Source organism: Malaya genurostris, chromosome 3, assembly GCF_030247185.1.
Source record: "Malaya genurostris strain Urasoe2022 chromosome 3, Malgen_1.1, whole genome shotgun sequence".
Lineage (NCBI taxonomy): Eukaryota > Metazoa > Arthropoda > Insecta > Diptera > Culicidae > Malaya > Malaya genurostris.
The window spans coordinates 192,113,619-192,127,144 of record NC_080572.1 but is presented as its reverse complement, the minus strand read 5'-3'; the positions used below and the strand labels follow the sequence as shown (position 1 = coordinate 192,127,144).

At 36.6% G+C, this 13,526-nt stretch overlaps 1 protein-coding gene across 3 annotated transcripts; it reads right to left on the bottom strand.

Annotated features, from left to right (window-relative positions):
- Positions 1–856: 856 nt before the first annotated feature.
- Positions 857–11,651, bottom strand: LOC131435094 (N-alpha-acetyltransferase 35, NatC auxiliary subunit). 3 transcript variants are annotated; one of them, XM_058602606.1, is made up of 9 exons: positions 11,542–11,651; positions 11,177–11,483; positions 10,664–11,122; positions 10,560–10,607; positions 10,380–10,497; positions 10,140–10,321; positions 2,000–2,194; positions 1,153–1,935; positions 857–1,098 (listed from the first exon to the last, which is right to left on the bottom strand). In XM_058602606.1, the coding sequence occupies exons 1-9, from the start codon at positions 11,574–11,576 to the stop codon at positions 955–957; spliced, it is 2,271 nt and encodes a 756-aa protein (XP_058458589.1). In that variant the 5' UTR covers positions 11,577–11,651; the 3' UTR covers positions 857–954. The 3 variants fall into 3 exon arrangements, with proteins under 3 accessions (XP_058458589.1, XP_058458590.1, XP_058458591.1); XM_058602607.1 differs by having other exon boundaries at positions 10,566–10,607; XM_058602608.1 differs by lacking the exon at positions 10,560–10,607.
- Positions 11,652–13,526: the final 1,875 nt, after the last annotated feature.

The following is a 13,526-nucleotide window of genomic DNA, read 5'->3' as shown; positions in this document are numbered from 1 at the left end:
AAGAAATGTGCTTCAACTGGGTGTCACTCGTACACCTAAACCTCCATTTACGAACTAAACGGAGACTCGTAAATCGAGTTAATCATATGAATTTTTTCTGAATGGATTTGATGAGTAGGACCCGGAAAACGATGTTCGTGGTCGCTTCGAAATCCAAGATGGCGACTTCTGGTTAATTTATATTTCTAGAAAACCTTTACAATATGGATATTTTAGTAATGGATTTGATGTGTAAGATGATTTTTGAGGTCAAATCCAAAATGACCACTTCCGATTTTTTTATATCCCTTGAAAACCCTTACAATATGAATGTTTTCGGAACGGATTTGTGTAGGTACTAAAAAACAGTGATTGAGATCCATAACCCTTACAATATAGGTATTTTCGGAACGGGTTTGAAGGGCAGATCCAGAAAAGCAATGTTGGAGGTCGTTTCGAAATCTAAGATGGCGACTTCCAGTTTATTGTTATTCCTTGAAAACCCTTACAATATGAGTAAGGATTTTCAAGAAATATCGTTAAACCGGAAGACACCATATCGCATTTCGTGTCAAGCTCAAACATCATTTACCTTAAACTGGTGACACCGTCATCAAGTTTTTCGTTACTTGAGTCGTATAGTATAGTTGAAGAACATCTTCCTAAACACTCAGATTCATTCAATCACCGGACTCCATCTGATGATCCTGCTTTTACAGAAGGGCAGTGGGAGCACGTGCCCCTGCGTCCACAATCTTAGGAGGCCTTTGGCGGGACCCACCGAGCAAAACAAAAGGTCATTCAGTTAGTTACAATAATAGGCCCATTCTTACGTAAAAACGGCGCTGCTGTGCAGTATTTCGAATAATAAACATGGTTTAATTTTATCTAATATTGTTTTATTACACGTCTTATGATTTTAAAGTACGATTACACACAAAAGCAACCAAACCGGTACACCTCCAGACTAGACACCTACTTTCTGTTTCTTATGATTGGAAAATAACGATGGCAGGAAAAATCAAAGTCAGGTGATGTCTTGGATTGTCGATTCAGACCAGTCGCAAGTAAATTCATCATCACGAAGTTAGTTTTGGCCACCTTCACAATCTCGTGCCACTGTGGAATGCAAGCAAATATGTCAGGGACTCTAATAAGCAAACCCAAACTTACCTCTTCGTCCGGATTCGGGTAGGATTCCAGCAAAACTCGCGCTTCATGGAAATGCTTTGACGCCGATGCATACAATTCTTCCGCCGGTGATTTGAGCAAATATGACTTCATCAGTTTAAAATCGGAATACGCCATTGGTGGTGGAGTCGAAAGGGTTGCGAACGGAGCAAAACGATGCTCGAAGCGAACTTTTTCATTGTCAAACATTGGCAGTGGTTCCGGTATTCTTCCCTCGCCGATAAAGCCGCCAAGTGCTTTATAGTAGCCTCCGCACATGTTCTGCATTGCCTGATTGAATATAATTTCTTTTGCGTCCGTTTTTCCTTTTCGCTTTTTCACTTTTGGTTTTTTCTGACTTCCTTTGGCAGTTTTTGAATCAGTCGCGTAGTCCTGCTCCACCAGAAACGTGTCAGCACGCGTCAGAGCCGACACAATCCAGCCGAACAAAAACTGGTACAGGTACCAGAAAATATACAGATATTCGTGAACAGAATACAGTTCCAACTCAAGCCCGGACAGTAGGAAGAAGGACATAGCCCGCAAACAGTGGTACAGTACCCACGTTCCGAAACACGCCAAATGTTGACGGGGATTTTCGTTTTTCATCGAAAGCGAATGCAGATAGGCATCAACCCGTTCGGCTTCATCCTGCAGATTGGCAAAGTTCGACAGCATGATTCCTAGTTTGTCTCGTTGCCGTGCACGATTATAGCCACATATTTCGAACAGGACACTAAACGTGTGCTCGTTGTAGGCGAAGAAGGAATCCACGCAGTTGCAAGCCTGTAATCGATAGAGGAAATGCGAATACAATTGTTCCAAACAACCCGCTTGAGGTCATACTTACGGCAGGGTTCGAAGAAAGTGGATTATCTGAGAGCAGCACCGGTGGAGCGATGAATGCTTTTGCTGATTCCTTCAGCACTTCTGTCAGTTTTCGTGTTCCAAATACCATATCATGCGATGGTAAATATAGAGTTTGTAGGATGCTGCGTGATAGCAGGCAGGGTCCAAACTTTTTGCTGAAATCCATAAAAAAGTTCTGCAACGAAACGAAAAACATCGATTTTGTTATCGGTTTTGTTGAAATAGTCATTAAGAAAGCCACAATTCCTTCGCCAACTGTACGTTGCATCTCAAGTAATAAAAATAACATTGAAATCTCAACATGTTCTACAATTGTTTAAGAAATATGATTTATGACATATAGGCTAAGAAAGATTTTTAAACGTACTTAAATCGGTTGTGCAACTTATACCTGTTGCCTGACTACATATAAAACAATTCGGTACCAACATGTGATTAGGATATATCGCACTATAGACACTTTCGAATGTTACAAAATATAATACAAAATATATTGAACTAGTTGTTATAGAAGTTTTGCAAAAAAATGCCTATTGAAATAAATCACTAGGATGTCATAATTGTATTAGACACAATATATGCCAAAATGGCTTGAATTCTCCTCAAACAAATTCGAACCATGGAGAGTCGGTGCCCTATACCATTCAACTGAGTTCGTCGAGTTGGCAAAATGTATGTGTTTGTGTGTGTGTGTGTGTGTGTGTGTGTGTGTGTGTGTGTGTGTGTGTGTGTGTGTGTGTGTGTGTAACAAAAATGTGCACTCGATTTTCTCAAAGGTGGCTGGACCGACTTTAACAAACATAGATTCAAAGTAGCCTGCCATTGAATTTTACCCGGATCGAATTTCCGGTTCCGGAGGAGTAACAAACAAAAAGTCTTACAATCTCATAAAACCCTATCATCCCTGATTCCAGAACTACAGTACAATATACTTTAATTGAACAGGTTTAGTTAGTTTATGAGCAAATAATTGTTTTTTGGTATACCGGATCTTTGTATATTGAATTATGTCTGGATCCGACTTCAGGTTATGGAAATACAGGAATGAGTGTATATTAAATTACAACCCATCATTTAGAGCGATTGCGCACAAAAAGGAAAAATTATTCTAAATTTGCCATAAAATTGTTCCATTTTGTAGGTTGTATTAGTTGTTGTTCAAACGAACAGATTTCAACTGTGTCGGTTCCCGGTTCCAAAAACTCAAGAATTCTTCATTTTCTAAGAGACGGCGGAGTAGATTTTCACACATTTAGACTCAAATGACATGTTTTACAGTCTCATATACTGCTATTGACTTTTGTTCGGATGCGACTTTCGGTTCCGCAGCAACCGGATGAAGCGTGTTTAAAATAGAAAGAAAATGCAAAAAAGAAAGAATTACTAAAAACTTTGCTTAAAACTTTTTACAAATTGGAAAGTTTGTGCTAAAGTATGCTCAAACAAGCTTGTTAGTTTTTATTCAAGATTTAAATGAAAGTTTTTTGAAGAGTCCCTTAGTAATATTTATGGAAACAAGAGTTAGATTAGAAAGGCACCATTACACCACTAGGTTAATAAAAACAGGTAAAAAATAGATATAACATTCGCTTAAACTTTGGAACACGAACAGATAAAACGTCTGTGTGTGTCTGTATGTGTGTGCAAGATAAAGAGGCGTGAATCTCAGAGATAGAAACTCTTATGTCAAAATTTGCAGTTTGTTAACATTATCTATCACAATTGACCCTGAAAACAAAATATGATTGCAAGCTAAATCTAGATACCTTATCGTTTCTAGGACGTTCAAACCAGATCCGACTTTCGGTTTCGGAACTAAAGCGCAATACACGGAGAACCCTCCGATCATAAAATTGCGATATCGCAGTTTTTGATTTTTACGATAGTGGATTCAACTATTTTCTTTTTGATTCAATCAATATGGTTTTTGATTTGCATATATTCAAGTAGTTGAAAAATATGTTGTGTTGAATGCTGTCAAATGCCGGAGACAGTTGAAAGCAAAACAATAATCGCAATGCAAAATCAACAACTATTTTAGTTGAAATCTGTTCGCGTCGCTTCAAAATGTCAATGAAAACAACATCGATGTTTAAAGCGTTTGGTGAAATTGTGTTCATTAGATTTGAGAAATTTATGATTCCATAACAAGCGTTTATCCAACAGCGGTGTTGTGATAAAGTTAAACTTGTTTAAGATGAAAAGGATTTGGTGACAAATTAGAAAATGTTAATAAATGATCATCTCGTAATCCTTCAGGCATGCGCAAACATTTTGTGCTTCAAATTCGATCATTGATTTACTTCCAGCAGACTGTTTTACTTCCAGCTGTTTGATACCGATGATGATGTTCATGCATTAGCATCAAAACGCTTTTTGACATGAGTTTAATTTATAAAAGTAACAGGAGCGAAGGGTTTCAAACACACAGAACGCGCTGCGATTGATGCACCCAAGCTCATATAAAGATCAGATCAGTTCTTTTTTAGTAATGATAATTTATTCCTTGGTTAAGATCACTTAAAATCAGCAGTGATCGGTGGTTTTCCCAGCCCTGTTAATAACTAATGATATTACCTATCAATATAAAATACTGTTTATATTTTAACAACAAATATTTTTCCGAAAAACAAAAATGACAGTTGTACCAAATTTAACCAATCGAATTCAGAAAATCAACTAATATTCTGGTTGAAATGGGATCGCGGGTGGTTCCGTGAAAGTGACAAATTTTCAATTTCAGAAGTATTTTTGCACAAACGATAGTCAAAAACAGGTACAAATCCCATGAAACTGACTGTTAAATTTTCTCTAGTTTGCAGAACTCCCACAGTAGAGCTCACTCCGAATTCCCAGTCATACTTGAACCGATTATCATCAATGTTGAGCTCACATTAACTCCAAAGCTCACATTATCTCCAAAGCTATCGTAAAATTTCATCCAGATTCGTCTTCGGTTCCGCAATTACTTGGCGATGAGTGTCAAAACTTTCAAACCGTAAGGTGCTGGTTCGGAAGAAGAAAACACAACACGTCTTTACGAACGATGCGCACAGTGCACTTTGTTCAATTTCATACATGTTATAAAGAAAACGAAAACCAACACCGAAGCTTGGGTTTGAAATCACAACCGATCAACACCATCAGCACCGTAAACATATGACCAGGAATTTTCATTCCGACTTCCGGTTCCGGACTAAAAGGGTGACTAGCTTAGCTTAGCTTAGTTGACCGCCCGTGAGTTGCAGTCAAATGCATGATACTTGGGGAGTCGAGGATCATGCTCAACGTGCAACCTAAACTGACTTATAACATGGACTGATCATTAACGTAGGTGGCCACGGCCATGCTGGTCAATATGGGAAGGGAAGGAATGTTAGTTCAACAATTATCGCTACTAGTGACCGAAGAATTCTCTGCATCACCACAAGTGTCACAGGAAAAGAGTGGTGTTAGTGAGGCGAGGAAATGATCAAGATTTAACTTGGTAGATAATGTGATCAACTTATTACTTATAATATTATCATGTGTTTATTGCTCTGTGTAGCCGGCTACCGAGAATACGTTGCAATTTTATCGCGTTTTGTATTAATATGTGTTTCCCACTAAAATACTAATTATTTTCCGAAACTCGTAAAACTCCGATTGTCGGGAGGTTCGTAATCTATTCATATATTTAATTCATTGTGCTCAGTTTTTTGCAAATAGATAGCCTTAATACTGGTAAGACATCCACTGGTGTACCTAGGGGGGAGGGCGAAGGGTGCATTCGCCCCGGGCGCAACATTTGAAGGGAGCGGCAAAGTCATCTTTGGGACCTTTTTTTTGCTCGTCGAAGATCTTTGCGGATTTCCGAATTTTGGTACACCTTTTTTTTAAAATAACTATTTATTGGAATATGAGTTAAAGTTAAATTATTAAGATTTAAATTGGGTGTTCAATCACAAGTGGTGACTTTTCAGCCCTATTATATATATGATTTGGTTATTACCATGAGAACATCATTTGCTTCTGCTATTTTTGTGTAGGTAAAATTCTAAACCTACTTGTATTGTGTAATGGGGAAAAGGAACTTATATACTAACTTACTAACTAATACAGAGAGCGAATAGATTCAATTGAAGATTGCATCGATTCTTGTCGGAATTTGCCTATGATATTATGTGACATTACATCTAATGGTTCTATGTTTGTGAGTCTGTGTAACTCATTTCTACTAAACCAGGGAGGACGCTTCAAAATCATTTTAAGAAATTTATTCTGAATCCTTTGAAGCGTTTTCTTCCTGGTAGAACAACAACTTGATCAAATTGGTACTGCATAAAGCATGGCTGGTCTGAAAATTTGTTTATAAATTAATAATATGTTTTTTAGACAGAGCTTAGAATTTCTGTTTATAAGAGGATATAAACATTTAATATATGTATTACACTTTGCCTGGATTCCTTCAATGTGATCCTTGAAAGTGAGTTTTTTGTCATACGTTAAACCTAAGTATTTAGCTTGATCAGACCATGTCATTCCAAGCCATTCAATTTAAGAATGTGATTATTGTTTGGTTTAAGAAAAGAAGCTCTTGGCTTGTGAGGAAAGATAATTAATTGCGTTTTTGCTGCATTTGGTTTAATTTTCCATTTTGTCAGATAATCACTGAAAATATTTAAACTTCTTTGTAGGCGACTGCAGATCACTCTCAGATTTCTACCTGTGGCTAACAGACTTGTATCGTCACAGAATAGCGATTTCTGACAACCAACGGGTAGATTTGGAAGATCAGAAGTGAAAATATTATACAAGATTGGAGCTACGCTCGAACCCTGCGGAACACCGGCTCGTACGAGTAGCAATTCAGATTTACAATTCTGATAGCTAACCTGAAGAGTACGATCAGTTAAATAATTTTGAATCATTTTGATCAAATAAATAGGAAACTGGAAATCAGACATTTTTGCTATTAAACCTTTGTGCCAAACACTGTCGAATGCTTTTTCTATGTCTAGAAGAGCAACTCCAGTGGATAACCCAGAAGATTTATTTGATTTTATCATGTTCGTTACTCTGACAAGTTGATGAGTAGTTGAATGTTCATGACGATATCCAAACTGCTCTGGTAAAAAAATTGAATTCTCATTTATATGAGACATCATTCTCAACAAGATATTTTTTTCCAAACAGTTTACTGATAGAAGAGTTTCTGCTGGGTTTTTATCAGGTTTGAGGATAGGAATTACTTTCCATCTTTTTGGGAAGTAAGCTAATGAAAAATACTTGTTGAAAACTTTAACCAGGAACAACAACATCGGGAAGATTTTTAATAAGAATATTAAAAATTCCATCATTACCAGAAGCCTTCATGTTTTTAAGTTTCCTAATAATTGATTTAATTTCATCAAAATTCGTCTCAATAATGTCATCTTGTGATAACACTTGGGCTGAAATATGATCATATTTCAGTGGGACTTCATTTTCAATATGACTCACAACGTTCAAATTAAAATTGTGGACACTCTCGAACTGCTGAGCAAGTTTTTGAGCTTTTTCGCCATTTGTAAGAAGTATTTGATTTCCTTCCTTGAGAGCAGGAATTGGTTTCTGAGGTTTCTTAAGAACCTTAGAAAGTTTCCAGAAAGGTTTAGAATATGGTTTAATTTGTTCAACTTCTTTAGCGAAATTTTCATTTCGCAAAAGAGTAAATATATGTTTAATTTCTTTTTGTAAATCCTTAACTATGTTTTTCATAGCAGGATCACGAGAACGTTGATATTGTCGTCGACGAACATTCTTCAACCGAATGAGCAGTTGAAGATTGTCATCGATGATAGGAGAATTCAATTTAGTTTGAGCTTTTGGAACTGAAAGATTTCTAGCTTCGATAATGTAATGATTCAAATTATCAATTGCTGTGTCGATGTCCGCAGAACTTTCTAAAATAGTTGCATGATCCACATGATTTTCAATGTGAGATCTGTAATCCAACCAATTTGCTCTATGATAGTTGAAAATAGAACTAATTGGATTAATTATAGCTTCGTTGGAAAGTCTGAATGTTACAGGAAGATGATCTGAGTCAAAGTCAGCATGTGTTTACTACAAATGTGACTTTGATCCGTTAGAACCAGATCAATTGTAGACGGGTTTTTCACGGAAGAGAAACAAGTAGGATTACTGGGATGAAGAACTGTGAAGTAACCAGCTGAGAGTTGATTATGAAGTATTTTACCATTACTGTTATTTTGCCTACAATTCCACTGGACATGCTTAGCATTTAAGTCCCCTATTACGAAAAATTTCGATCGATATCTTGTAAGTTTTTGCAAATCGCCTTTAAAGAAATTTAATTGTTCGACGGTGCATTGGAATGGCAAATATGCTCCAGCGATGAAATAAATTCCATGAATGGTTTCAACTTCGGTTCCCAAGCTTTCAATAACTTTAGTATTGAAAGAAGGTAAAATTCGATGTTTACTTTGCCGTTAGACAAAAATGGCAACTGTCAAATCGATGAACCACATAATGTGGACTACTTTTCAATTTGACATTTGGTTTAAGAAAAGTTTCTGCCACAATGGCAATATGGATTTTGTGAACTTCGAGAAAATTATAAAATTCATCTTCACTCGATTTCAAAGATCGAGCATTCCAATTTAAAATATTAAAATAATTATTTAACATCCCTGTTAAATTTTAAACTCATTATAATATTATTTGCAAATTGCTATCCGATTTGAAATGCTTCAAAAAGTGATGAAGTCGAATTCATTCGGATGATCATTTGAAAAAGTTGATCTTGTAGGTATATCATTTTATTTTCAGTTATATCGCCTAAATCAACTTCATTTAAAGAAGCGAATGGCATTGCAGGAATATTTGTAGGTAGACTGCCATTAGAAGAATATGATTTGGCCGGTCTACCTATTAATAAGTCCCGGGTTGGCGGTTCAGTGCATAGGACGCTGGTCTTACAAGCCAGTTGTCGTATGTTCGAGCCCCGACCTGGAAGGGTTCTTAGTGTCAGTAGGATCCATAGTACTAGCCATGCAATGATTCTGTACACTAAGAATCGGCTGCGAAGTCTGTTGAAACAGAAAGGCCAAATTCCACAAAAGGAATGTAATGCCAAGACTTTGCTTTTACCTATTAATAAATTGTTTTCGTTAGAAGATGTTCTGCAAGGCGGTCCTGTGTTTTGATTATTTGCATTAGAAGAATTGAGTGGTAGATTTCTACCTGTTATACTAGCATAACTGACATTAGAAGATGATGATGACGAGGTCGATCTACCTGTCAATGAATTGTTTTCGTTAGAAGACGAATTGGCAGGCGTACCTGTTTTTTGTTTTAAATTCGAAGAAATAAGTGCCTTAGAAGAATTAGGCGTGGCATTTGTAACGGTTTTTTTTATTTTCAGGTATGTTCTGTAAATTTAAGGCCATTGATTTGACTTGTTGTCGAAGCGAACGAGCGTTTAAATTTTTTTCCCTGACAAGACATTTCAAATAATTAGATTTATGATTTCCATCGCAATTTGAACATGAAAATTTATCAGTGGTTTTATTCATTGGACAAACGTCTTTCGAATGCGATTTACCACAATTCAAACACCGTATATCCATATGACAATTTTTGGTTCCATGGCCGAAGCCTTGGCAACGACGACATTGCGTTAAGTTTGCAATACGATTATGCCGTTTATAATGTTCCCAATGAATTTTAATGTGGGAAATGAAACGTTTTTTCTAAAGTTTTCAAATTGTTTACATCACTTCGATTGAAGTGTATTAGGTAAAGTTCATTAGAAATTCCAGAGCGTGGTTTAGAAGTACCATTCGCTCTTTTTTCCATAAGTATTACTTGGGAAGGGGCAAAACCAAGAAATTCGTTCCTAGATTTTGTCAGATTTGACCAGTCAATTTTCCTAGATTTTGTTAGATTTGACTAGATCTTTACGGTTTTGGCCTCTATACGATAGATGGGGAGACCTTTTTTTGCTCACTGAAAATGAAGTCCAGCAAAAATTTCGTTGTATATAGTAGACCCAGACAAATCCAGTATTTTTTAGTATTGAGATTTTTTAAAAAATACCTGGCAGCTCTGCTCGTAAGAATTAAAAAGAAACTCACCAACGCACTGTGATAATTGGTGCAGTGTACAATCTTGCACGCGTGCTTTAGTCTCTGGATCAGTTCAGCCAAATATTGAATGCAAGTCGAGCGGTCCTTTATCTTCGTGTATCGTGGAAAAGTAGGCGGTAGCAATCTCTGATTGACCATCATTGAAAACCCCATTGGGTTAGGCGTGTCGGCTGTAGAAAGAAAAATACAATCACTTTATTTCAATAACACACTCAACGCGGACCCTACACTCCGGCTCCGGCTGCGTTCCAAACTCGATGGTCCTTTCCATGATCAGCGTTAGCTCAAGAGCTCCGTTCAATGTTTTAACAATATCAATCATCTCAGTTTTATTCGGAGAAACATTCTGAAAAGTAAGAATGTATTATAAAATATTCTTCGCAACCAAAAGTATGTTCCAACAATTACAGTTACCAAATTTGCACTTGTATTCGTAGTATTCCATGTAGAATTTTGCTATAATTCAACTAATTATCACAACGAAAACTTTAAAACAACTCTTTCAAAAATACCTTTGTAGGATAGAGCGCCACCAAGCATTGCAGAAGCAAGCGGGTGAATTTCAATCGACAGACAAGGGCATTAATTTCCTCCTTTTCTTTGTCGCTATTGACTTCCTTCACCTTGCGAATCCAGTCTTCCTCGGCACTTTTCAGCATATTGCACACCTTCGTTTCCGTCATTTCCATGCACAGATCGTACCCATAAGTACTAGGTTGAAAATCTTCCTCTTCGTACACTCTGGCTCTCAGTATAAAATTACGAATCAAATTGACCAGCTTGTGAACGGCGCATGCAAATGCCTTCATTGATTTATCCTCTATTTGATCGGGATGGTGCAAATACAGACAAGTCAATACAGTTTGCGCCATCGAGTGTCCTTCTAGCCAGGATACCGAGCACGCATATACGGAATCAATTATTCCGATGCACTCACGACTGTCCAAATTCAACAGCTTCATTTTACCAGCCTGCAAATAGCTTTGTTAAAACAACCGTACTAACCGGAACAACAATCACCTCACCTCAACCGCCGTCTGGAAGTTTAACGGAGTAGTTTCCTTATTGCAGCACATCCCAGCATCCATTTTTGGATCCATCATTTCGATCGCTGACATTGCGTCGAACAAACCGAACATGTTATCATGTATCAGTTCACCCAATTTAAGTTCCTTCACACAACCGAAAAAATCGGATGTAATTTGTTTCCATTGCCGACTAGCCATATCGGAAGATACCGCCGAATTGGCAAACTTCTGCTCATCGCCAGCTATCGTCACTGAACCCAAATCGGCAGGCCATTCGTTAACAGCAACTATAGCTGTTGATTTACTGAAGATGCATCTGTTGTAGAATTAAAATTGCTTTGCTGCGAGATAATAAGAATTACCTGAGATCTTGCGGTTCTAATATGTTAGAATCCATAATTTAACTCAACCTAAATCTAAGCACAAACAGACTCAATATCTTTCGTAATACGAATCAAAACATTTTGAGTCGCGATCAGAGATGCCAGATATTTTCATAGAAAATCTGTATTGATTCGTATAAAATATCTGTATTTATCTGTATTCGCTAATAGAATGAAATTTCTACAATACAATTATGTTAAAAGGTGTTATTCCAATAGATTATGGTTATAGAGTGGTAGATTAAATTTCATATCTTATATTATATTCATCGACGAAATTTTATAGTTTTTTTCTATCAACAACAATTGAATTATGGTGCCATAGGATACTTGTCTAATTTGAAAATGTTCACTTCATAAGTTGAGATGGATTTTCAAAACCCAATATGCAACGTCAAGTCAGGTAATACAACTGTCAGTCTGGCAATAATGTTTCATGATGCCAAGACTTGTCTAACTTTTAAGTTCAATTTAGTTACAAATTTTAATGTGAATGGATTTCAGTGTTCTTCATTAAATATCTGCACAAAAAATATTGCAATTAAATACTAATAGGTAGCTCAAATACTAATAGATAGTTTAATTTTTTCCTTAATACTTTTGGTGAAATCTGTATAAATCTGTATTAAATTTAAGAAATCTGTAAGAAATCTGTACTCTGTATTAAATCTGTATGCGCATGTAAAAATCTGTATAATACAGATAAATCTGTATAAATGGCATCTCTGGTCGCGATCGGATTTTTTGACAGTTTGGCGTTACAAACCAGAAAGAAGCGTTACTTTGGTGTACACTGAAAATAAATACTTTCTCAATATTTAAAATATAATTTGATAACTTTTTTATTAATTTTACGTTTCGCCGACCACTCATCATTGCAATAGAAAATTGTGTTAGACATAAAGTAAATGCTTTTTGCTAATCACTTAATTGCACATAAGACGAAAACAAATGTACAACCTTATAGCCATAAACATATAATAGTCATTCAGGGGTTTTGGTACCTCGTGAGTACCGGATTGTGCTCAAGAGCACATGACTAATTTAATTAGTTTTACGTTTCCCCTTCGGCTCATGAGTTACCATAACCCCTAAATGTTTACTACATCTTTTCGGCCAGAAAGAAGATACCATTGTAACTGCCACTATGTTAGGTGCTGCACTCATATTCCGTCCAATTTCCGCTTTGGTACAGGTTCTCAGCTTTATTATCATACCGACGAGAAAGCTTTTCGGCCCTTATTACCGTTATCACTTCCAGTTTCACATTCACTTCTCTTACATGTCACTTCACTTGATTTTACCTATTACCAGTATCACGCATAGTAAAGTGATCACTGTGGTGGAAAAACTATTTTTTCAACTAAATGTTGGTGGTGTGATGTTCATAATGATATCGAGTTCATCGAAGTCATTACTTTTGTCTCAGAAGCGACTTCCGTCATAAGGACCTACATTCACTACCATTGATTTCCACCGTGAAGTGCTACCCATAGTAAGGGTCACAGTTACTTCACTTGGTTTTTACCGTGTAGTGACACCGGTCATAAGGGCCTTCATCTAGATGAACTTTGTTTTCTTTTCTCTTTCTTTTCGTACAGACCAAGTTGCTCCATTAGGCAAAGTATTGTCTAGAGTTAGTGTTGTATTTATCTCCTTTGTGTAGTAATTATTTTCGATTGTGATATTTATTATTTTATAATTCGAGTGCAATACCAGCCAATATTAATACAACCGTGGATCGTCTAGCGATGTTAAAACACTGATTCACTCTAAAACGATGGAAAGTTTTCTCTTTCCTCACAAATACACAAATTATCCCCGCACAAGTCATGATACAAAGTGCTTACACGTTGAGAGACACACCTAAAACATATAACTTGTTTTCCCTTCGTAATTGCTCAATCCGCTAGATCTCATTTTTACCTCATTTTTTACCTTTCTCATGTAGGAAGGCTATGCAA